The sequence below is a fragment of the Anabrus simplex genome, chromosome 1, assembly GCF_040414725.1.
Source record: "Anabrus simplex isolate iqAnaSimp1 chromosome 1, ASM4041472v1, whole genome shotgun sequence".
NCBI lineage: Eukaryota > Metazoa > Arthropoda > Insecta > Orthoptera > Tettigoniidae > Anabrus > Anabrus simplex.
The window spans coordinates 349577014-349604605 of record NC_090265.1 but is presented as its reverse complement, the minus strand read 5'-3'; the positions used below and the strand labels follow the sequence as shown (position 1 = coordinate 349604605).

The window sequence follows — 27592 nt, the reverse complement described above, 5'->3', positions numbered from 1 at the left end:
TCATATTTGTAAACTGAACTGTATGCAGTGCACTTCTTCAAATTTCTGCCAGGTGCCATTGTGAGGCTTGAAGAGAATACTTTTTCTAAGGAGACCCCGTGGAGTGTGGTAGAAGTGAACAGCATGTTGACAGCCAGACAGACAGACTGAAGTAAAGTTTAGCAAAGAATCCAGACATTGAAGATCTAATCAACAGTTCAGGATAAAAAACAAATTTTCACCGTAGGACACATCTATCCCTGGTAGCACGGTTCTTAATTAAAATGCGGGCACGGCATATAATATTGAACAATTCTGCATCATTTTGTGCTTTCTACCACCCCTTACCCTTCTATCATAACACATCAACAAAATACACGACATATACGCACAGATACTTACCTCACTTCATAAATTGCCGTGGATGGACTGGAATGAACTAAAACCGTTCGGAGCTGGACCCGTGCTTAGACAAAAGGCGAGCAAAAGGACAGAAAGGCAAGAACCCGTAACCCCCATGAATAAAAGAATGGATCAAAAGAAAATGGGGTTTATTATAAACACACACAGTATTAAAATGAAAGCAAAAATGGGAAGCTGCATTAAAAGTTACTTACATAACTGCAGAAAAATAGAACATCAAGTAGTATCCCGTTCAATGACATAGTAAGTTTTGTGTTACACGGCGACAGTACACACGATCGCACAATTCACTTCCGTATGGCCACATAAAATTACAAACTTGTTTCAGAAAAATAATGTGACATGGAACACGTTATCGAAGGAATCAGAAAATGGAACCAAGAAAGGGATAATGCAGTCGTACTAACATGGACCGCGCACATATCAACAGTTTACATCCGTGCTCCAAAGGAGCGTCCACACGATGCTAGCGCGTCACAACAACAATGCCAAAGCACAGCCTCCCAAAGGAGCAGAAGCAAAAGAACAAGATGATGTTGCCACAGTTACAGAAACTAATTGCTGACAATGGAGCAGATAACGGCTTAGAAATATAAAATAGCACACCACACATGGCCCGAACTGGCCAACTAAAAAGAAAAGAAAAAAGAAAGAAAAATTAAAATTACGAGATACGGAGAGTACTATAAACCGTACACAGGCAGACAGCACAGACACGCACACACGTATGAACAAGAAGAGAGACCCAATATAAAATCGACCCAGACCAGGCTGCATGGTTCTAACACCACAGATACAATGCTGGACTGCCGCAAAAATAGGCAAGGCTGATCCAAATATAATTGCAGCAATCATAACATTCGTCAACCCGCTACCCGGGACATCCAAATTGCCTCATGTGGACAAACATGGATTACACCCTGTAGCGTCAAATCACACAACGTACCAATGCTCAGCCATGATTCCAAACGATGAGGAAACAGAAGTGCATGGTCTCAAAACCCACAAATACACAGGCCCAAACAAACAGATAGGTAAATACCACTCTCCGTTCTCGCGCGTGTGCACACAAAGAAAAAAATTAAAACACACACAAAATTAATTAACTAAGAGCCTGCAAAGTCAGGTGATAAAAGACTGCTGAAATACAATCACATAGAACCGTTCTTGTAACTATGGTATGTAAAATGAAATAAAATGTATGAATACCTGGGAGCAGCAATCAGGAATCTCGAAATATTTATGTCAATCAAAATAACGACTCCCAGCAGAAATTAAATGTTAAACATTAATTTATTGTAACCACCTATTCAGTACCGGTTGAGTCTTTGACTATAACAATGTCATTACATTAAGTTTGAGTATGGTACATGTTTCGCCTGGCATTGCAGGCATCATCAGCCATTAATTCTATCTCCAAGTCAAAGCTCTGAGTGGATGCTATTTTAGGATTAATCATAGTCAATATTAATTATATAACAGTGCAAAGGAGTGATCAAGCTGTCCATGTTTTAAAGTTCTAATGTGACATTCTATTCTTGTTCACATTTAATGGAAATATATTGACTGTTAACTTTCATAATATCAGTAATGAGAACGGCTTGATGCAGTTGGGATTAATCATCTGTACATTTTTACAACTTATTGGAGATTAACATGCGCTAGAACTATTCTTGAAAACTATTTATACACAATTTACATAATATATTCAAACTTATGGTACATTTTGGAACTGAACTGGTCGAACTTGTCTTGAAGTTTCAGTGGGATGTCTTACTCATATCTTGTTAAATGGAGAAAATACTGATACTGGGATGGCATTGTAGTCTATTGTAGTCTATAAGCTGAACATGTTTCAATGTCCTACAAATATAAAAAAGAATATTTAAATGCTATGACTTTCTTCATGGATGTTGTCAGTTCTCTCATTGCACTCGAGCGGTTATCATCGTCTGCTCAAGATATTAGAAAAGATCATAGCGAAGAGATTAAGAAAAAGGATAGAACATCAGTTTGAAGAAGAACAACTCAGCTTCTGAGGCAACAGGGGAACAACAGACCTAATCTTTGCCGTTAGACAACTAACGAAAAAGTACTCGGAAAAAGGGAAAGATCTGATAATAGTGTTCCTAGATATAGAAAAAGCCTATGACAGTGTTCCACGGAGCAAAATGTGGCATTGTCTGCATAAACTAGGGGCTCCAAGTTCTCTAATTCGTAAGATTCAATTGCTATATGAAAACTGTGAAAGTAGTGTACAAATGGGGAATGGTAGGTCTGAATGGTTCCAAACAAAGAGAGGTGTACAACTAGGTAGTGAACTATCTCCACTACTTTTGCTTGCACTCATGGATATAATCGTTAAGGAAATTAAAGCTGCAGAACCTGGAGATTAGAATGCATTAGTGTTTGCAGATGATGTTGCCACTTGAGGAAAAACGGAGCAAGAAGTCCAAAGGAAATTAGATTGCTGGGTCAAGAAAGTTAAAGAATATAAGTTAACTGTGAGTAAGAAGAAAACAGTAGCAATGAAATTGAGTAGAACACCCAGCGAATGTGACCTCAAACTTCATGGAAAGTAATTGAATGTGTAGAAAGCTTCAGTTATCTTGGAAGTGTTGTATCGAACCAGGGGAGTGCTAAATTTGAAATCCAGAACAGAGTAACAAAAGGTTCCACGTTCTTTTACCAGGTACGAAATTTAGTGTGGGACAAAGCAGTTCCCGTAAAAGCCAAACAAACAATGTTCAAATCTTACCTCCTGCCAATCATGACATATGGGTTGGAGACCTGTGTGTTATTGAAAAGAGACATCAGAGAACTGCAAGCATGTGAAATGAAATTTTTACAATCTGCTATGCAAAAAACAAGAAGGGACAAAATTAAAAATGAGTGCATTAGAAATGACATGCAAGTGATCTGTGCGATGGAAGAAGGAAATGGTTTGGGCATGTGCAAAGGATGGAAGAGACTAGAACCCCCAGACAATACTTGGAATTGGCAGTACCTGGAAGGAGACCTGTTGGACGTCCCAGAAGAAGGTGGCTGGGCCAAATAAATGCAGACCTTATTGAGTAAGGAACAACACTGCAGGATGTGAAAGGAGAGGAACTCTATAATGACAGGAACCGCTGAAGGCATATAGTCCACAAAAGTCCTACCCGGCCTGCTGGAAGGATATCCTGATGATGATGATGATGATGATGATGATGACACATGGGAGGGTAGAGGCACCAGAACCATAGTAGACTATATCATGACTGACTTTGAATTCAGGAAATCTGTTAGGGATGTGTCAGCATTCTGGGGATATTTTGATGATGTAGACCACTGTCTGATCTGTAGTGAACTAAATATCTCTAGGCCTAGGATAGAGAAAGTCAAATCTGTCTGCAGACAAATAAGGGTTGAAATTCAGTGTTGGCATGATAGAAGAGTTACCTGATGTAATTATCATAAATAAAGCTGTTATTTTCTCCATGTGCAGATATAGTTCACGATTGTGCCTTCTCCTATATTCTCAATTTTCCTTTACTGGGCCCGAGATCTTCCCTAAAATCTTCCTTTCTCCTGCTGGAAGGATAACCTGATGATTATGATGATGACACATGGGAGGGTAGAGGCACCAGAACCATAGTAGACTATATCATAACTGACTTTGAATTCAGGAAATCTGTTAGAAATATGTCAGCATTCTGGGGATATTTTGGTGATGTAGACCACTGTCTGATCTGTAGTGACCAAGCTCGATAGTTGCAGTCGCTTAAGTGCGGCCATTATTCAGTATTCGGGAGATAGTGGGTTCGAACACCACTGTCGGCAGCCCTGAAGATGGTTTTCCATTTTCACACCAGGCAAATGCTGGGGCTGTACCTTAAGGCCACGGCCGCTTCGTTCCCACTCCTAGACCCTTCCTGTCCCATCGTCGCCATAAGACCTATCTGTGTCGGTGCGACGTAAAGCAACTTGTAAAAAAAAAAAAAAAAAAAAAAAAAAATCTGTAGTGAACTAAATATCTCTAGACCTAGAATAGAGAAAGTCAAATCTGCCTGCAGACAAATAAGGGTTGAAATTCAGTGTTGGCATGGTAGAAGAGTTACCTGATGTAATTATCATAAATAAAGCTGTTATTTTCTCCATGTGCAGATATAGTTCATGATTGTGCCTTCTCCTATATTCTCCATTTTCCTGGGCCCAAGATCTTCCCTAAAATCTTCCTTTCTTTGGCTTCTAGTTGTTCTGTCAGACCTTTCTTATTAATTGAAAATCGTTCTGCTGCATACAGAGCTTCAGGTCAGGTCGAATTACTGTACAGTAATGACTAAACTCGGATTTGAAAGATATTGACCGTTTATTATAGATATCTTTGGTATAGATATCTTGTTAATTCTTGATTTGAATGCATCTTTCTCAGAAATATTAGTTTCTCTCCACTCGCCTAGGTATTTGAATTTCTCTTCCCATTTTATTTTGCCCTGATTCTTCTTCTGCTTCAACCTGCCATCACCACCGTTTTGCATTTGACAGCAGACCATCACATTGCTAACAGAGTTTATATGTCCATCCCTTTAATATTGCACCCTTCTGTTTAGGATATGCATTCTCACAGGTTGACGGTATATTAAGTGAGATTGAATCAAGGTGCTGCAAAGCTAATGCAGTGAGTTAGCAGTTGTGATCAACAGTATTATGTAAGAAATAAGTCAGCTCCCAGACGAAACAATCTTTACACCGGTCTGTTTTCAGATCAACTTTGCTTTACAGAAGCGAAAGTTGGGTGGACACAAGGTATCTTGTTCATAAGTTAGAAGTAACAGAATGAAAGTAGTGAGAATGTTCCCTGGTGCAAACAGGTGGGAACAATGGTATGAGGGTACTCGGAATGAGGAGATAAAGACTAAGTTAGGAATGAACTCGATTGATGAAGCTGTACGCATAAACTGGCTTTGGTGGTGGGGTCATGTGAGGCGAATGGAGGAGTGTAGGTTATCTAGAAAAATAATGGACTTGGGCATGGAGAGCAAGATAATTTGAGGGAGACCAAGGCAGCGATGGCTAGACTAAGATTCTAATCATTTAATGGTATGGAACTAAGTGATGTCACAGGGCTTGTTACTAGTAGGGGATTGAGGTGGAGTTTAGTAAATTCTCAGAGGCTTGCAGACTAAATGCTGGCACAACAGTATAATGAAGTATGTAATGCATATATGCAAGTATGTAGAGAGAGAGAGAGAGAGAGATCATATATGTTACTGAATCTGTTAAGAAAAACAGTACTCTTTGAACTTCAACATAATTTTGGATACCCTATTTTTAATCCTAAAAACAAAATATGCAATACCCTTGGAATTTGCTTTTTGAACTTATTTTGAGTACATTTTACATGATACATTTTTACAACGGTAAATTTCACTATCAGCCACATTAGTCTGTAGTTTCATCAACTGAAATCCAAATCCTTGTAGGTGGGGTTAACTTCCAATAAGTAACCAGGTGAACCTGACCCCTACAGAGCGCGTCCCCAGGTGGCAGATAGGGGGCCGCTACAGTATGTAGGGCTGGTTGAAATAACCAATACAATCCGCGGACCAACAGGTAGCCCAATTCCTGGGGGTTTTAAAATACTGGGACACCCTCTCTCCAGGGGTCATAAATATGGAGGGTCCTTGCCCTGGTTTAAGGGTGAAGACCTCAAGGGCATCTACGGTGGAGAAGATGGACTTCGGTACGGTGGAGATGGCGGAAGAGGCAACCCATCCTTCTGGGGTGTACAGATGGAAACTACTGCCTTGTAGGATGAGGAAGGCATCCTCAAAGGCTAAGGGAGTAAACCCTGAAAGAAAATCCTCTTATGCATTAGGCCTAGCAAGTCAGCAAGAGAGTACTGAGTACAGTCGCTTTCAATAAGAAAAAGAGCCTCAGAAAGAATATTATAGACTGGACTGACACGTCCTCTCAGACAATTGTAAAGTATGATGACCGTAAGGCTGATGATATATAATCTTCTGAAAGGAAACCCCAAATAAAAAAGAGACCCAAATACCGAATCGGAACTATGAACATTCTATCATTAACTGGAAAGTTAGAATAACTCCTAGACATGATGGATAGAAGAAAAATATCAATATTGGGATTAAGTGAGACCAAAGGGAAAGGGATTGGAAGTAAGACACTTCATGGAGGTTATAAATTATACTGGAGTGGACAGGAGAAGGTAGTGAAAAATGGTGTTGGATTCTTAGATAACGAAGGGACTTATGCTACAGCTGAAGTTATCTGCAAAAGTGATAGAATCATTAAAATGTTCATGAAACTGGAGAACACTAAGTACACCATCATACAAGTGTATGCCCCACAGACAGGCTGCAGTGAGGAAGACAAAGAGAAATTTCAGCAAGACCTGGAAGATACAGTTAATGAGGAAAATGTTGTTATTATTGGATATCTAAATGCGCAAGTTCGGGTAGACAGACTTGGGTACGAGAACATGATCATTTTTCGCCATTGTAAAACATGATTGGTCCACGTGGATTTGGACAAAGGAACCCAGAAGGAGAACAACTGTTAGATCTGTGCAGAAGAAATGATCTTATAATCAAAAATACATTCTTCAAAAAAAGAGACAGTCACAGAATAACACGGTACAGTTGGGATGGCCAGTATAGAACATTGATTGACTACGTAATCACAAATAAAGATGGTGGCAGGTACATCACAGATGTAAAGGTCATCCCTAGTGAAAGCATGGACAGTAACCACAGATTGTTGGTAGTAGACTTCAAACATAAGACAAATGAAACGCAGAAACTTATTACGAAAAAAACCAAGGGTTAAAACTTGGAAGTTGCAAGAAGTCCAAATAAAGGAAGAATACAGAGTTTGCCGAAGTGTGAAGTAACCAGCGTTAATGAAGAATGGAAGGCCTTTAAAGACACCTTTGTGGGAGAAGCCAAAAACCTATGTGGAGTTACAAGTTCTATCAAAAGAAAAAAGGAGACACCATGGTGGAATGGTGAAAACAGTGGTGAAAGAAAGAAACCAAATAAAGAAGGCACTGGACAAGGAAAAACAAAAACAGGGACAAGAACGAAATGAACAAGAAATACAAAGACTTCAAGGAGTATACAGGAACAAGAAACTTGCTGTAAAGAACATTGTAAGGGAAGAAAAAGAGAAGAAATGGAATGAGTTTGCAGACAAACTGGAAGAGGACAGTAGAGGAAATATGAAATTGCTATACAGAATAGTGAAAAACAAGCGAAGGGATCAAGAGACCATAAAAGCAATAGAACGTGATGATGGAACTCTGGCACAAGAAGAGGGAGAAATTAAACAAGAACTCAAGATCTATTTTGAAAAGCTGCTGAATTGAGATACAGAAAACATAACGGATAGAGGAGAGCCAAGTCGAGGAACCACAACTGAACCACCAATTACATGGCTTGAGGTTGAAAATGCGCTCAGGAGCATGAAGAAAGGAAAGGCAGTGGGCATAGATGAACTAAGTGCAGATATGCTGAAAGTAGCAGGAATTCCAGGAATCCAGTGGCTCTACAGACTGCTCAACAAGATATGGGAGGAAAATACTATGCCTGAGGACTGGAAGATGGGCATCATTTTACCGACCAAAATGTACTAATTACCGTGGTATCACACTACTGTCTCATGTCCTGAAAATATTGGAAAAAATAATAGAGACCAGAATCAGAGATATTGTTGAACCAATTTTGGAAGAAGAGCAGTATGTTTTCAGACCAGGAAAGTCAACTACAGACCTTATATTTGCAATTAGGATGCTAATGGAAAAATACTGGGAGAAGAACAAGCCTTTATTTCTAATATTTTTGGACATTGAGAAAGCATACGATAGTGTACCAAGGGAAAGAATTTGGCAATGCAGGAAAGAACTTCAAGTGCGAGACAGCCTCATAGACAAAGTGAAAATGTTGTATAGTGGGAACAGAAGCTGTATTAAAGTAGGATGTGGTTTGTCGGACTGATTTGAAACAAAGAGAGGAGTGCAGCAAGGCAGCTCATTGTCACCACTTCTATTTATTATTGTAATGGATGTAGTAATGAAATCTATTAAAAGGAAAGAACATGGAGATATCAAAGCCTTCACATTTGCAGATGATGTTGCGATCTGGAGTGACTCAGAAGAGGAATTGGGTGAGAGAATACAAAGCTGGAATGAGGAGTTTAAGAAATATGGTTTAAACATCAGCAAGACCAAGACGGTGGTGATGAAAGTGTATGGGGAAGGAGCAGAACCAATAGTCATGTTAAATGAAGCTCAACTGGACAGCGTCCCTGTTTTCAAATACTTGGGTAGCGTTATATCAAATGACAACCTAGCAAAACATGAGGTGAACAATCGAATCAATAAGGCAACACTATTTTACCACCAGGTAAGACACCTGCTGTGGGATGAGCAAATACCCATGAAAACAAAAATGACATTGTACAAGTCCTATTTTACACCAATTCTTACGTACAGTCTCGAAACCACAACACTGACCAATAGAGATAATTCCAAACTTCAGGCAGCTGAAATGAAATTCCTACGCACTATGATCCAGAAAACCAGGAAAGATTAGGAATGAGAAAATTAGATAAGAAGTAGGAATAGATGATTCTCTCCTCAATAAGATTCAGATATCAAGACTGAAGTGGTTTGGTCACATGAAGAGGATGCCAGTAAACAGAACTGCAAGGAAGGAATTTGACAGAAAGGTGGAAGGAAGACGACCTGTGGGAAGGCCACGAAGGAAATGGATAGATTTAGTTAAGAGCGATGTACTGTGAGAGGTCATGATTGGGACAAGTTGGTGGAGGAAGAATGGTACAAGGACAGGATGAGATGGAGAAGGCTCATGTACCACACCCGGGAAACTGGAGATGGTTTAGGATGATGTTGATGATGAATATCATTATGAATTTCCTCTAGTGCTACTTGATATATGTAAAGTAGATTTTGAATGTGTATGTTGAACACAATATTTTTCTAAGAATGTTTCCATTGTAGGATTTTCTACAGAGTTTCAAGGGATAGCTCTTGCAAAAGCATAACACGTGTCATAATAAAACTGTGATTGTTTTGCAGATGTAGTGGTTTGAGGTAATAGTGTGTGACGATTTATTTGTTGGCGCATAATGCTACCTTGATTGAGAGCAGTTTTCTCATGCTGAGAGTGGTGGAATTTCTTGTCTGCAGCAGTCTACTGGAAGAAAAAAATTAAGATAGGCCTTTAAAGATGCCATCTTGAAATAAATCAAAACCATACAAATTCAGTTATTTTGCGAGATTTAAACAGATGGAGCATATGTTGTGAATAACTAAATCAAATTAGAATATTAAAAGACACTCACTCTACTATATTGAACATACATACATACATTATCATTATAGACTGTTATGCCTTTCAGCGTTCAGTCTGCAAGCCTCTGTGAATTTACTAAACGTTGCCACAATCCTCGATTTGCAACTAGTGTTGTGGACTCGTTTAGTTCTATACCTCTTATCTTTAAATTGCTAGGAACTGAGTCTAACCATAGTCATCTTGGTCTACCTCTACTTCTCTTACCTTCCATAACAGAGAGCATTATTCTCCTAGGTAACCTATCCTCCTCCATTCGCCTCACGTGACCCCGCCATTGAAGCCGGTTTATGCGTACAGCTTCATCCATCAAGTTCATTCTTAAATTAGCCTTTATCTCTTCATTCTGAGTACCCTCCTGCCATTATTCCTACTTGTTGGTACCAGCAATCATTCTTGCTACTTTCATGTCTGTTACTTCTAAGTTATGAATAAGATATCCTGATTCCACCCAGTTTTTGCTCCCGTAAAGCAAAGTTGGTCTGAAAACAGACCGATGTAAAGATAGTTTCGCCTGGGAGCTGACTTCCTTCTTACAGAATACTGTTGATCGCAGCTGCGAGCTCACTGCATTAGCTTTACAACATCTTGATTCAATCTCACTTACTATATTACCATCCTGGGAGAACACACAACCTAAATACTTGAAATTATCGACCTTTTCTAGCTTTGTATCACCAATGTGACATTCAATTCTGTTTAATTTCTTACCTACTGACATCAATCTAGCCTTCGAGGGGCTAATTTTCATACCATACTCATTGCACCTATTTTCAATTTCCAAGATATTAGACTGCAGGCTTTCGGCACAATCTGCCATTAAGACCAAGTCGTCAGCATACGCCAGACTGCTTACTACATTTCCACCGAACTGAATCCCTCCCTGCCATTTTATATCTTTCAGCAGATGACCATGTAAACTACGAGCAGCAAAGGCGAAAGATTACAACCTTGTCTAACCCCTGTAAGTACCCTGAACCAAGTACTCATTCTACCATCAATTCTCACTGAAGCCCAATTGTCAACATAAATGCCTTTGATTGATTTTAATAATCTACCTTTAATTCCATAGTCCCCGAGTATAGCAATCATCTTTTCCCTCGGTACCCTGTCATATGCTTTCTCTAGATCTATGAAACATAAACACAATTGCCTATTCCTCTCGTAGCATTTTTCAATTACCTGGCGCATGCTGAAAATCTGATCCTGACAGCCTCTCTGTGGTCTGAAACCACACTGGTTTTCATCCAACTTCCTCTCAACGACTGATCACACCCTCTCTTCCAAGTTGCCAGTGAATACTTTGCCTGGTATACTAATCAATGAGATACCTCGATAGTTGTTGCAATCCTTCCTATTCCCTTGCTGATAGATAGGTGCAATTACTGCTTTTTTCCAATCTGAAGGTACCTTACCAGCACTCCATGCTAATCTTACTACTCTCTGAAGCCATTTCATCCCTGCCTTCCCTCTATACTTCATTTCAGGTGTAATTTCATCTATTCCTGCTGCTTTATGACAATGGAGGTTATTTACCATCCTTTTCACTTCCTCAAGTGTAATTTCACCAACATAATTTTCCTCCTCCCCATGAGGTTGGCTGTTCGCAACACCACCAGGATGATTTCGTTTTACATTGAGATGATGTTCAAAATATTCCCTCCACCTTAAACTATCAATAATTAAATATTCTCAGTCATTTCTGATTTTGTTTCATTTATAAGTCTGCAGTTAAAATACCGTGAAGATAATTGTATAGAAAAAGGGGCATCAGTTGAAAAATTAAATTTTCTGAAAAAGGTCTTTAAAAATTTAAAACGTATAATTTTTCTATAGAAAGCACAACATTGTATTGTTATAAAAATTTTACGTTATAGAATGTTTGGCTGATTGATGTGAAAATAATGTTTATTTTGAAATTGGCAAAAATTCAGTAAGAACTCAAATTTTGGGTGTAGAAGATAATCTTTTTGTCTACCATACTAAAATAATTTTGGGAATATTATAAAAGAAACTTAATAAATAATTGATTCAAAATTATTAATGATACTTAAAGATTTTACATATTAAAAGATGGCTTATTTCAAACTCTTTCCCACATTTTGTAGTGTTGTACAGTATTACAAAGTATTTTTAAAAATGAAAATTAGCTACATTGCTGATTTCATCATACTAGTCAACATTATTTCTCACCCCTGGTATTGTCAAAGTTGCTTGAAATGCATTTATTTCTGCTTCCCGCTTTTGGAGGCTTTCAAAAGGACAAAGCTTACAAGAAACTTGATGGTAACTACGAAGGTAGTGTAAAATACATTGTCTTTAAAGACTTAGTATAACAAATTATACCTATTACTCAGTAAAAATTGTATCAATCTATATTTTGAAACCTTTGAGGAACTCCTTATAAGACTACCTAAGAGAGACTACAAGGAGTATAAATGATTTCTGACTATTGTCAATGAGTCTTTCAGGGCCGGTAACCCAATGTCTTTAGTAAATTCGTTATCCAAATTAAATTTGTTACAAAAATTGTGAAATGTGTGCCTCTTGCTCCTGTCATCAATCTTAATACCTCTGTTGAGTCCAGATTATATTTGTCAGCGTAATATGGAATTGTAGATTCATATGTCACATTTCTCGTGTACATCATGTGATTGAGTAGATGATGCCTCGTTTCTAATTGTTGTGTGTATTATGTACCCATTACTTGAGCCTGGTGGTAATGCTATCATGTCAGTCCGATGTCTTGACCCAGCCTGAGACAATCCAAGTACCTCTTTGTAGACTGTGTATTGCTTTCCTCTTAGGATGACAGCAATCATAGATCTTATGCAGTGATGTCAAGAATTCCTTAGTGTGTCATTAAATGGACATGAAGAGAAGACATGCCTAAGTGTTTCAATCTGACTGACACCGCCGACAGTGGTTATTGTCTTGGAACCTGCCAGGAAATGCATTAACTGGAACTACGTTTGCTGTCAGTTTTATGGCATTACTCTTGTCGTTGCTGGTTAGACCTTCAGATTTTCTTACCCACTGATTGGCTCGTGTGTATTCTTTGTTGAGTACAACACCTCTTCAATTTTGTGGTAAGGCATACCATGCATCAAATTCTTTCTCATGGAGTTGTTGTCGGAGCAAGACCTCGACTGATTTCGTATTCAGTGTTCAAGAGTAGGCCAAGTTTTTTGAAGCATTTCTGCTTCTGTATGGAGGTATCTGAAAAGACTGAGTCCTTCGTACTTTTTATCAGAGTATAACATGCTGTCTGGCATATCTGTTCGAAGTTGAACTTCTTTCAAGGTGCTTTTGATAAGTTAGGCAAGATCAGTTAGGGAACTTGCAGGTGTTCGATGTAAAGGTGTAGTGGTGAATTTATGGATCAAAGATGAGCAAATAAGGTTGATAGCACATTAAATTTGTGGTGTGGTTGTAGTAGCGGTATTGATACTAATGTGTCTAGTTTACTGTTAAGTTTTGCCATCGTTAATTTAGCATTAAATACGGTAGCATTGTGGTAGTTTACTCCGAGTTAGCAGATTGCTTCTGCAGGAGTTATAGTTGTAATTTCATTGTAACTGTCTAATGTTGGAGACTTGTAGGTAGGAGGACTTCCTTTACTATGGAAATGGATTTAAATTTGTTGATGTTGATTGTTTGTTCAATTTCTTCAAATCTTTTGATGACAATTTGTGATCTTTCTAGCTGAAGTTTCTATTTTTGCTATAATCAACGTGTCATCAGCTGGTTGTATAAAATATATTAAACCATAAGGAAGACAAAGAAATATTTTAGGGTAAAAGGGACCGAAAGTTGTGAGGTCTCTTTTCCATCCAGCAGTACAATTAATTGAAAACAGAAATGTTATTGTAGCACAGTTTTAGGTTAGTTAAAGGAAACTTCCTCCTCTGCGAACCATGTGACCTTGCCGCGGTGGGGAGGCTTGCGTGTCCCAATGATGCAGATAGCCGAGCCGCAGGTGGAACCATATCGGATGGGTATCTGTTGAGAGACCAGACTAACGAATGGTTCATCGAAAGGGGGGTAGCAGCCTTAGGGTAGTTGCAAGGGTGGCAGTCTAGATGATTGACTGATACGGCCTTGTAATAATACTCAACATGGCTTAGCTGTGTTGATACTGCTACACGGCTGAAAGCAATGGGAAACTACAGCCATAGCTACCTCCCGAGGACATGCAGCTCTCTCTGTATGAATGATGTACTGATGATGGCTTCCTCCCGGGTAAAATATTCTGGAGGTAAACTAGTCTCCCATTCGGATCTCCAGGTGGGGACTACACGAGAGGGGGCGATCATCAGGAAGATGGATACTGACATTCTGTGAGTCGTAGCGTGGAATGTTAGAAGTTTGAATCGTTGTGGTAGGTTAGAGAATCTGAAAAGGGAGATGGATAGGTTAAAGTTAGATGTAGTTGGTATAAGTGAAGTACGTTGGCAGGAAGAACAGGATTTTTGGTCAGGTGACTACCGAATTATCAACATGAAATCAAACGGGAAATGCAGGAGTTGGTTTAATAATGAATAAGAAAATAGGGCAGCGGGTAAGCTACTACGACCAGCATAGTGAAAGAATTATTGTCGTCAAGATAGACACCAAACCAATGCCCACCACAATAGTGCAGGTCTATATGCCTACTAGTTCAGCGGATGATGAAGAAATTGAAAGAATATATGTGGAGATAGAAGATTTAATACAATATGTAAAAGGTGACGAGAATCTAATTGTGATGGGAGACTGGAATGCAGTGGTAGGCCAGGGAAGATAAGGTAGTACAGTAGGAGAATTTGGATTGGGACAAAGGAGCAAAAGAGGAAGTCGGCTGGTTGAATTCTGCACTGATCATAATTTAGTCCTTGCCAATATGACCTGGAGACTCTGGAAGGTATCAAATAGACTTCATTATGATTAGGCAGAGATTCAGAAACCAGGTGTTAGATTGCAAAACTTTCCCAGGAGCAGACGTGGACTCTGACCACAACTTGTTGGTCATGAAATGCCATCTGAAGTTGAAGAAATTGAAGAAAGGAAATAATGCAAAAAGATGGGATCTAGACAAGTTGAAAGAAAAGAGTGTGAGGGATTATTTCAAGGAACATGTTGCACAAGGACTAAATGGAGGGTCCAATAAATAAAATCCCTAAGTCCGTTTTTTCAACTTTTCAGGAAATGAAAAACAAAGTTTCAAACTTACACAAAATCTATATTTTTCACTTCTATAATCCAATTTTCTGTTATATGGAGATATACATATCAACTATTATTTGAAATAACTAAAAGATCTTATTAGTAGTGAAATATAGTTTATAAAATGCAAAATACACTCATGGACTTAGTGATTTTTTTGGTTTGTATAATGTTTTCCTGTTAATTTTTGGGCTTCAAATGTCACTCCTATTCATCCACATCACCCATTTCATCAGAACTATCAAGACTGGAGTCAGTAGTTTGAAACACACCGCTATAAAACAATCTGTCACTTACTTGCACATACTGGAGCATGTGTTTTAAGTCCTTCACCTTTCCCTCCTTCAATGGCAAGTACGTTCTGTACTTCTGCTTGGGTCTCGAATTCAGCAGGCTATTCTTAGATACACCATATCTATACAGTGACACCTCCTTAAAGCCTGTTCCGTTGGTCTCTTCAGATAATTGCATCTTTCCCCCTGCTTGGAAAACGACCCGACGACATTTCGATATGCCTGGCAAAATGGGCTTTAATATGCCCCTGTACATTTTCTGATATTGTAGGACAGGAATGACTCTTTCCTCTTTCCTAGGATTTCAGAACTACCTGTGAGGGATTTTTGCACAAACACAACATTAAAGGGGTTCTTCTTCTTACACTCCTTTACCATTTTACCATTTTCACATACTTTTCAGGACCATAAACTGTTTCAGACTACTTCTTACATCGCTCGGTTGCTCCAAAATCTGAATCAATAGGCATCATACTGTGTCTTGGTACAGGGTACACTATTGACGATGTCTTTTCGGTTGAATCAACTGCAGACAGCCTTGTAAATATATGTTCTGCTCCATGTGTGATTGCAGACTGTTAAATTTGTCGTACAACTTTTTCCTGTCAAGCACTGATAATTTACTGGCACACTTGCACCGGCATGGAGGAATGTTCCCCATCACCCTTTCTTCACCCTTTGTGTTACTGGCTATTTTCCTATTTTGTTTCCAGTTTTTTTTTTTACATCAAGCTTTCTTTTCTTGCCCACTTTCACGTTCTTAACACTTTGAATATTAACACTGTCGTTATATTGTCCTTCTGTAACGGCGCTCCTCTTCATACCATCTGCAGTACCTGATGATCTATAATAAACATTGGCTGTCACAGATTCCTTGCTTTGTTGATGAACAGGACTCCATGCTCTGCAACAAAAGACACAAGAATGTTTAAGCGTAAATACCACAAAAGGTAACCCCTTAATTTTGAATTATGGCAAATGAACTTGGGGAGGTAAATACTATATTGCTAAGTGAATTTTCTTTACTGACCTGGTAAATTATCATCCTCTCTTTCTGCAGAAAATATACCACTTACCATCTCTTCTAACATAACTGATGCCTGGCTGTTTCCTGTTTCAGTGTACAAGATACCCTCTTTTCTCTAGCCACTCTCTTCCATATTTTCATTGTCTTCTTGTAACTGAATAACGGTGGATAACTCGGCTTGCTCTGTAGTCTCTCGCACAAATTCATTGTCGTGTTCTTTGGAAGTGTCCTCAAGGTCCATCAATATTCTCTCTGAACATTAAACCAAAAGATGAAATGTGTTTGTATACAGATACTTTTATAGTCTAAACTTTCAGTAAAACCATATGAATGAAGTGGAATAAGGCAAAACTATGAGTCTCTTGTACATACCTATTTCATCTGCACCTAACATGTACTTCGACATCTTCCTCACTACACACGGGATTGTTACAAACACACTACTAAGCAATATTATTCCTCTGACTTGATTGTTGAGCAATAAATGAATTTGGCAGGGTGTATTTGTTGACAACAATATGTAGGATGGGAAGAGGGAAATGTAGGATTTATCTCAATGGATTTAGTGGACTTAGGGATTTCCTTCGTTGCCTTGAGTGGACTTGGGGATTTATTTTGCTGCATTGTGTGGACTTAGGGATTTCTTAAATTTAATTCCTAGAAAGTACGAATTATACTTATGCAAATTAAATAGACTTAGGGTTATTTATCGTTGAAACTGATTGGAGATTTGAAAAGAGCAGGAAATTTTGGTCCGGATACATGCATTATCTCTATTCGTCAAAAAGTGGACTTAGTGATTTTATTTATTGAACCCTCCAAATGAAAAGGCTGAAGGAAACACTATAGAGGAAGAGTGGAGAGTCATGAAAAATGAAGTCAGTAGGGCTGCTGAAGAAATGTTAGGAAGGAAGAAAAGATCAACTAAGAACCAGTGGATAACTCAGGAGATACTAGACCTGATTGATGAACGACGAAAATACAAGAATGCTAGAAATGAAGAGGGCAGAAAAGAATACAGGCGATTAAAGAATGAAGTGGATAGAAAGTGCAAGGTAGCTAAGGAAGAATGGCTGAAGGTGAAGTGCAAGGATGTCAAAGGCTGTATGGTCCTGGGAAAGGTAGATGCTGCATACAGGAAAATCAAGGAAACCTGTGGAGAAAGGAAATCTAGGTGCATGAATATTAAGAGCTCAGATGGAAAGCCACTTCTAGAGAAAGAAGACAAAGCAGAAAGATGGCAGGAGCATATCCAACAGTTGTATCAAGGTAAAGATGTAGATAATTTGGTTCTGGAACATGAAGAGGCTGTTGATGCTGATGAAATGGGAGACCCAATTTTGAGGTCAGAGTTTGACAGAGCTGTGAGTGACCTAAACAGGAACAAGGCACCTGGAATTGATGATATTCCTTCTGAATTACTGACTGCCTTAGGAGAAACCAGCATGGCAAGGTTATTTCATTTAGTGTGCAAGATGTATGAGACAGGAGAAGTCCCATCCGATTTTCGGCAGAATGTTGTTATACCTATTCCTAAGAAAGCTGGTGCTGACAGGTGTGAAAACTACCGCACCATTAGTTTAGTATCTCATGCCTGCAAAATTTTAACACGTATTATTTACAGAAGAATGGAAAAACAAGTTGAAGCTGAGTTGGGAGAAGATCAATTTGGCTTCAGAAGAAATGTAGGAACACGTGAAGCAATCCTGACTTTACGTCTGAGAGGATCGAATCAAGAAGGACAAGCCCACGTACATGGCATTCGTAGATCTAGAAAAGGCATTCGATAATGTTGATTGGACCAAGCTATTTATGATTCTGAAGATGATAGGGATCAGATACCGAGAACGAAGAATTATCTACCATCTGTATAAAAATCAGTCTGCAGTGATAAGAATCGAGGGCTTTGAAAAAGAAGCAGCAATCCAGAAAGGAGTGAGGCAAGGCTGCAGTTTGTCCCCTCTCCTTTTCAATGTTTACATAGAACAGGCAGTAAAGGAAATCAAAGAGAAATTTGGAAAGGGAATCACAGTCCAAGGTGAGGAAATCAAAACCTTGAGATTTGCCAATGATATTGTTATTTTATCTGAGACTGCAGAAGATCTCGAAGTTGCTGAATTAATTATTAAAATTAATGAATTAATTATTAAAATTAATGAATTAATTATTAATGAATTAATTATTAAAATTATAAAAGGATTTTATAATTTTAATATATTGTCCTCAATACGGTTCTATTATGAGATTAATTACATGTAAGTTGCTGAATGGTATGCATGAAGTCGTGGGTAAGGAGTACAAAATGAAAATAAATAAGTCCAAAACAAAAGTAATGGAGTGCAGTCGAATGAAGGCAGGTGATGTAGGAAATATTAGATTAGGAAACAAAGTCTTAAAGGAAGTAGATGAATATTGCTACTTGGGTAGTAAAATAACTAACGATGGCAGAAGTAAGAAGGACATAAAATGCAGACTAGCACAAGCAAGGAAGAGCTTTCTTAAGAAAAGAAATTTGCTCACTTCAAACATTGATATCGAGAAAGAATGTTTTTGAAGACTTTCGTGTGGAGCGTGGCATTGTATGGAAGTGAAACATGGACGATAACTAGCTCAGAAAGAAAGAGAATAGAAGCTTTTGAAATGTGGTGTTACAGAAGAATGCTGAAGGTGAGATGGATAGATGGAATCATCAATGAAGAGATACTGAATCGAATTGGTGAGAGGAGATCGATTTGGCTAAATTTGACGAGAAGAAGAGATAGAATGATAGGACACATCTTAAGACACCCAGGACTTGTTCAGTTGGTTTTTGAAGGAAGTGTAGGTGGTAAGAACAGTAGGGGTAAACCAAGGTATGAATATGACAAGCAGATTAGAGCAGATGTAGGATGCAATAGTTACATAGAAATGAAAAGGTTAGCACAGGATAGGGTGGCATGGAGAGCTGCATCAAACCAGTCTGTGGACTGATGACTCAAACAACAAAGGAAACTTACTTGCTTGGACCAAACCTGATAGAAAACTACTCGACCATCCATAGTAAAATTTTGATCTGCAGTAGTTCATTTTTCAGATTAGGCATTGTTTCGCTTTATAACAACTGAAGTTAGAAGTATTGCAGCAACCATTCACCACGCTTTCTGCCTGCTGTATTCTCTGTTGACTACTGGATGCCTCCCCTTTACGCTCCTCCTGACCTATCAGCTGCATCAAGGTATTGGCATGTCACATGTGCAGTGGTAAGCACAGGATGTGCTGCTTTTAACGGTAGTAATCTGGACCATGTGTTTAATATCTCCCTATTGCCTATAGTAGTGGTGGAAATAATTTTATGGTAAGCTTCAATGCTAAAATAACATTCTTAATTTGAAGAAGGTAAAACTGCTATTTAGCTTATTCTAAGTGTCGACCCCCTTATTTAGGTATTTTTACGTACAATGAAATTTACATATTTTGCTTCAGGAGGAGTGAAACAAATATGTATCTTGAAATTGTTTGCTTAAATAGTGAGGAAAATATAGGTTAAAACCTAAAAATCTGGGCCCTAACCATGACTGTATTATTACAAAATGTTACCGGTGAAACTGTAAGTACATTGTTTACAATCTGTTGTAGCTTCTATTATGATGGTGCCTTAAATACCAATTTGAAAATGAAAATACGGTGGGGCTGTGATGGCTTTAAAATTTTTTTTTGCAGCTGGGGTAATGAATGTGTTCACTGCACACCACTGGTTCATTGTATCCCCTGCTTGCTATAACAGGAGATCTAAAAGTTACTGCTAAGTGGCTCTCAACATCCAGCATGGGTTGGCAATCAAAAAACCCATGCCTGAGTCTTGCATTTCTTCCATTTATTTGTACGGGACTCCTCACTTGATCATTTCTTTTTCTAACCCTTGGCTTATTAGTTTTGCAAAACTAAGGGAGTATTTCATTTTCATGCCCCTTATGGTCCTTCTCTTTCTTTTGCTAATTATAATGTTTAATTATAATTATAATGTTTTTGTCTTTAAGTTTTCTGAAATACCAACACAATGAGGAATTGATAAATTCTAAAATATTGATTGTACTATAAATTACTATTTCAGAAAGAATTTGACTCTGAGGATGACAAGAGCCCAGAGGAGAAGTATGTGGAAGAAATTGAAAAGAATCTCCCTCAGGGGACAGATAAGACTCCTGAGGTGTTGGATTCAGCTCTAAAGGGGCTATCTGCAAGGTGAGTACTATACTATTTTCTGAGGCTCTCGTATATAGTGTGAACACTGTGCTAAAACTGAGTGTCTGTACACGTGGAGAAGCATGGAATGTTAAAAAAGTGGAGGAACAGGCTCATAATAGAGTTTGTTGTAACCGACTTAGAATTCAGAGAATTTTTCAGTGATAGGAACCACTGTATTGATCTGAAATAAATGGTTACAGCTTCTATGATTTAGGTCCAAAAAATACATTATAAACAAAAGATATTCTTATCAAGTTCTGTGCTTGGGGATAAAACATGTTGAGGTCAGAAACATTAAGCTAATGGGTGTTGTCATTTACCAAATTGAAAAATTAGTAGCGAAAATATTATTACAATAACTAATTATATTCCATGTTAGCTGCTGGCTTTCCATGCAGATAGCTGATGTTCGATTCCTGGTCGATCCTGGATTGGAATTTTCATGTGAAAAATTATGGTGTGTCTAGTAGGAAATCCGGCCCTAAACCCCTAGTCAAATCTCAAAATGAGCCAGATTGGCTCCAGCAACCTCGGAAATACCTTGTATTTATCTGAGGAAAGTTTTATTGCAAGAAAATATCAGTTCAGGATTATAGTCTGTTGCATTTTTGAAAGAAAGTGGGAGTTGGAGATTGTGTAAAAACTCTAGTCCTGCATTGTCTGCCCACAACTCAGAAGTTTGTTGGTGGATTAAAAATGAATTTATTATCTGTGGTCATTCCATTGTTATGGGTATGACAAATATCTAGTTATATTGATTGTAAGATTTACGATTATGTCAAATTCATCTCTCATAGGTGGTTGAAAAAGTTATGGTAGATAACTAACCCCTCTAGGGACACCATGACCTTGAGGTCGTTTTGAGGGCTTGTGTGCTTATTGATTCTGAGGGTTGTGCCAGCTCATGGTTTCTCATGTTGGATTTGCCTTGGTGTAGGGCCAGACTAACAAGGTGTCCCCCGATTTGCCTGAGAGGTACCTGTGCTCTTTATTCTTCATTTCTGTTTCTTTCCATCCTGTTGTAACCTCATGAATTTTCAGTCCTCTTACTGTCTAGCCAATCTCTCTGCCTTGGGTGGAGTAAGTTTGTATGGAGGTTTAACCCTCCCCCAATCACAAGTTTTTGGTCGTGGCGAGGTTATGCATGGCAACTGGGAGAGTAGTTCTAAGCAACCCCCTTCAGATACCAGGCACCCTGTGGAGTATATAGCCTTGCCTTTGGTACATCATGGGTTCTGCCGAAGGTCGATCTTTTCATCGGTACTCGTGGGACCGAAAATGGAACCTCTATTTTCTTTTTCTAATGCTTCAAAGGGTGGCACCCTTCAAAAAATGGCGTCTACAATAGGTAAGATACGTAAGCGGTATACTAGAGTTCTTGTGGATTGTATAAGTGACAAACGTCTTCCTCGATTCCTGGTTGCTTTCAGGGTCAACAGTAAGAGTTTTCTTGATTAATTTCCTTTTATAGTGCAATCGAAGAATTTATTGGTGGTGAATTCGACGAGATGTGCAAGTTTCGCAGTGGATTCATACTAATAAAGACATTGGCTGAACGGTCCAGACAGCTACTTAAAGCCAAATTATTCAGAAAGGTAGAGGTCAAATTTGAGAAGCACCAATCGCTAAACTCCCGCGAGGGAGTTATATTCCACAGGGATTTGGTTAAGTCTTCCTATCCCTTTCAGACCTGAAAGAAAACAACAGTGTGAATTTTTGTTTGTACATCAAAAACTGACTAAAATGCTCTTAAATACATACAGTTTTAGTTTATTCTACAAAATAAAAATTAACATCTGAAAAAAAGCACCTGCACAATTGTGCATGTCAGGACTTAATTCACTACTTACAAAAAAGAAAAATTACCTCAGTGCATGTGAATATACATGTGTGTATGATCAAATGTTGTATTTTACAGTGGGGAATAATTTAAAACAATTAAATCTTCGTTCAAACACAAGTAAATGTTACATTTTCTACATTGAGGAAGAGTTTTGCTTTTACTGACCTTTTGGCAGCAGCAACTTGTCGTCAGACCTGAAAGAAATCTGGAGGTGTCAAAACATCAAAAACTTACTAATATGTTCTCAAATATATGTTTTTACAGTTTATTTTACAAAATAAGATCTATTGGCTGAAAAACAGAACCCACACAATTGTGCGTGTCAGGACTTCATTCACTACTTGCAGAAAAAAAAAAAATTCAACTCAGTATATGTGAATATGCAGATGTACATAATCAAATGTTCTATTTTACAGTGTGGAACGATTTTAAACAATTAAAATTTTATACATTACATTTCTCATGTAGAATACTAGTTTTGCTTTCACAGTCTTTTTTGTGACGGCACCCAGCACTCCTGCATGCATTGCCTGTAAGGAAACCTAGCCCGCATATATGTGCGTATCAACATTCAAAACCTCATGGTATTACGTACGATGTTGTAAGTTCACAATTTACGTTTGCTACACAATTTACACACTTCATTGTTTATATTCTGATATTCAGTAAAGCTTCTAGATTAATATGAATGCAATAAATAAATAAATAAATAAATAAATAAATAAATAAATACTTACTCTAGGCATTTCTGCTTCCTGCCATCTTGCTAATAAACTGTATTTTTAAACTCTTCTTCCTGCCCCCTGGTGGTCAAGTACTAAATAAAAACAGCTGAAGTACATGCTACGTGTCCCGCACAAGCACTGCAGTCCGGTCTAGCACCAAGAAAACATCAAATAAGCTCAGACATAAATAAAATACGAACCCGCACAATTGTGCGTACACGGTCTGAAAGGGCTATGGTACCAAGATCCGATACCTAGCACATTGGGAAGTAACCGACAGGAAGAGGTTGAAGAGGCGTGTGAGCGATAAGCTGCTCAATACAGACCCTTGCATCCTCACCTCCGACGCGGAGACCGTGCCTGAAAGAGTAAAAGTGGCAATGTAATGACTAACTGTGCTTCTGTATATTCCAGCTCCAATGAGATGCTCTAACTGCCAAAAGTTTGGCCACACCTCATTGCGATATCAAAGTTCAACGACCTGCAAAATGTGTGGGAACTGCGAGCATGCTAGGGTTGACTGCACACCATCACCTGTGTGCATCAACTGGCCAGGTGTGCATGCTCCAATCTCAAAGGAATGCCGCACATTCAGGCAGGAGAAAAAGATCCAGGAGGTAAAAACGCTGCATAAGTTACAGTATCTTATCCAGACGTCTGGATGAAGTTCAAGTCCATTGTTGCTCCGGAGTTCTCCATCTTCGCTGAAAAGGTTACGAACGTGCAGATTACTCCACCGAGTTTTGTACAGAACATCAGTACAGAAAATCCATTGAAAAGTCAAAGCCACCAACAAGTAATAGGTAAAGAAACTGAAGTTTCAGTATCACCTGGAAAATCAAAGAGTTTGTTATAGCCGACGCGTACACAGTCCATGGAAATTCCAGCCCTCGTACCAAAGCCCAGAACATAAATGAGGAGAAGGGGAAGTGTCAGTGCTCCCCTAAGATTTTGGAGAAGCAGCCTTCTCCAACCCAGTTAGGGGCCATAGGATCCCCGAAGAAGACCGGCAGTCCATCTGATGGCTCTCCTTCAAATGTTAAGGAAACGGTGGGTAAGAGTGAGAGGCCCGGACGACCTCCAATTTGATCCCTTTCTGGGGAACCCAGTTCTCCCAGAAAGAAGCCCCACCACTCCAATTCTGAGAGCTCACTATCTATGGAGTGTTCGGTCTCCACATCACCCGCTAGTGAGGAAATAATGGAGACTGAAGCACTCATTGTTATAGATGGTGACGATGACAAAAGAGACAAAGACAGCAGAAACTGGTGGGTAATTGACCAAAAGAAGGGCAAGCAATTGTCCTAATTTTGAAGCACTACCTATCCACACAATGGCAATAGTTATACCTGTTGCCTTGCTGAGTTATATCAATTGATATGTCTCTGCGGCCTCCGTAGTCTGTCTACAGGAATCTCATTTCAGAACCAGACACAACATGACTATGAGAGGATATCGTCTTAATTTTAATGACAAGAGTAGCCATGGATGGCACGGTGACTGACGGCGTTCGTACCCTAGTCCGCTCCGATATCTTCAGTGATGAAATACCGCTCTGTACTCGGGTAGATGCAGTTGCAGTTAGCACTCCGTTGCCATTAGTGACAACGGTGTGCAGTATGTACATTACACTGGACTACGATCTTGAATTCATGCACTCCCAAGATTTGGTTGCTCAATTACCTCCTCCTTTTCTCTTGCTGGGAGACGTAACCGCCCGTAAAACAGTTTGGGGTTTGATCTTTGCGTGCTTAACACAGGATAACTGACGCTTTTCAGCAGCGCACATGGCTCATTCTCACACCTGGATGTCCTTTGTGCAGCCATGTGCTAGTTCCCCTGTTACGGTGGCAAGTACGCGATGACCTCTGACATAGTGACCATTTTCTGATTCTTCTATCTCTCTTGAATCAAAGACAGACCAAAGTACCCAAGCACTGGTTATTTCTGCTTGCAAATTGGCCAGAATTTTGCAAATGCGCTGTGATGGTTGATGATATGCTGGAGTCTGTTGATGACTATGTTTCTTTCATTACTACTGGAATTCTGGATGCTGTAGAGGAAACAATTCCTTCCTCGTCCGGTATCCCTCGCAGGAAACACGTCCCCAAGTGGATGGACAAAATTGCAGCAGCCATACGAGATCGGTGACGGGCTTTTAAGCATTATCGTTGCAATCCTATGATGGTCAATATCACATCACATTTAAGCATCTGCATGCTAAGGCTCATTTTTTGATTTAAGAAAGTAAGAAAGCTACATGGGAAAAGTATGTGCCCTTCATGACGGCACATGCTCCGTCATCACAAGTGTGGGAAAGACTCCACCATATTGTCGGAGTATAGAACTTGCCCTCAATCCCCGGAATCTCCATTAATGGAGATATACACTAGTGTCCAAAAGTTTAGCATAATCACTAAACGAGGACATACTGCCTAATAGGAATGTCAGACGGATTGCTGAACAAACGGAATCTGTATCATACACCACATGTCACACAACTTGTCCAAAAAAACAGTGTCAGAAAGGTCTGATAGCTAAAGTACACCTTTGACAACAATAAACAAAACTTGGCAATGTTTTCCAAAACAAAATATGCTGTTAGTAGGGTGTATGGTTACCCCTAACAGCTTCACATGCTTCGCAGCGACGGTGCATGCTCTCTATCAGATGGTCCAAGAGCTCTTGTGGCAGTCGATCCCATTCCTCCAAAATGGCAATGCAAAGGTCTTGGAGGGTCCTTGGTGGAGGCTGACAGGATGCAGTTCGCCTCCCCAATGCAATCCAGACATGTTCTATAGGATTCAGATTCGTAGACCTCGCTGGCCAGTCCATGTGATGAATGTTTTCCCCAACCAGAAATTCATCCGTCAGAGCAGCGCGGTGTGGTCGGGCATTATCGTCCATTAAGAGGAAGTCTGGACCAACTGCACCTCTGAAGAGTGAGAACATGTGGTCTCAGTACCTCATCCCTGTATCTCCAAGCGTTAAGTGTTCCTTGGACCACCCATGAACATATGCAGGTCTGTACGGCCAATCAACTTGATGCCGCCTCACACCATGACGCCACCACCACCATACTAGACCCGTTCCTTGATGTTCCTATGTTTGTATCGGCTACCTGGTTCTCTCCAGATTAATGTGCGACGGGAATCGTTCTGCAAACTGAAGCAGGGATTCATCTATGAAGAGCACATCCTCCATTCATTCATTCATTCATTCATTCATTCATGGTCCAGTTTCGATATTGGCGGCTGTCTCTTTGCGGGTATGTGCGGGATGCACTCCGCTGGACGTCGGGCAAACAGCCCTGCTGTTCTGAGCCTCTTGTACACAGTTTGCCGGGAAATGGCAACCCCTGAGACGGCTGCAAGCTCCGCGGACAATTGTGTTGTAGGTGCACTCCGATTTCGTGGAGCGGTTAAGGCCAAATATCTGTCCTGCTGTGGGGCGGTTACCCTCGTTCGACCTGGTGCTGGCCTACGACTAACATCTCCTGTGTCTCGAAATCGTCTCCAAAGCCTGTAAATGAAACTTTGTGGCACATTCAAGGATACGGCGACTTCGGTCTGTTTCTGGCCTGCTTCCAGGCGGCCGAGTATTCTACCCTGCAAAACGGGGTCCGAATGGTGTCATCATGCCACTATGTTGTCACGTTCACCATGAGGCTACACTCCGCACACTATAACAGGGCAAACACGACTGAGGGAATATGGGGCGCAGACACTGGCTGTGTTTACCTTGCGGTTTTGCTGCTAGTCAAAGCGGAGAACACTCCTTTCCTATACAGAACGAACACGTAAGGTTGGGGGGTGCATATGTCGTGCAATTTGCGGTCTATTTCCTGTTGCCCTGCTTACTCGTAACTTATGCTTAACTTTTGGACTCTACTGTAGTTACAGTTCCTTCAGTCATTGCAGACCACATCTTGTCACATTTCGCAGATACGTCCTGCTCTGGGAGATACGACTCTGCATTTTTACCAACGAAGCATGAAGCAGAGGCATACCATCTCGCCTTAGCCTCTAATGCTTCACATTCCTATAATGTGCCTTTCACGTAATAGGAATTGTGGATGCACTCGCGCTATGCAAGGACACATCTCCAGGATGGGACAAAATCTACAATCAAATGCTTAAACATTTGAGTGACAGATGTCTCATGGATGGATATCCTCACCCTATTCAACAGAATATAGAGTGAGGAGTGTTTCCATGTCAGTGGTGTGAGGAAATTGTGACACCAATTTCTAAGCCATGTAAAGATCCAAAGCTTTTGGATAGTTATAGGCCAATGTGCCTTAAAATGGTCTTTTGTAAGCTATTTGATAGGATGGTTAATCAGTGTCTTGTGTGGGCTAACTATCAGTGTGGTTTTCGCTCTTATTGGTCTGCCACTAAGCATGTGGTCAGACTGGAGAGCACCATTCAGGAGGCCTTACTCCGGAAGAACCCCTAGTCGCAGTGGTTTTTGACCTGGAGAAAGCTTGGGGATTT

The 27592-nt window shown here is 39.6% G+C and overlaps 1 protein-coding gene across 1 annotated transcript in view; it reads left to right on the top strand.

The window, feature by feature from the left end:
* Cds (CDP-diacylglycerol synthase) overlaps nucleotides 1–27592 on the top strand; it is a 222750-nt gene that overhangs the window by 23305 nt on the left and 171853 nt on the right. The window contains exon 2 of the mRNA XM_067142681.2: nucleotides 20395–20525. Within this exon, the coding sequence (XP_066998782.2) occupies nucleotides 20395–20525 (131 nt within the window). The remainder of the gene's footprint in view (nucleotides 1–20394; nucleotides 20526–27592) is intronic.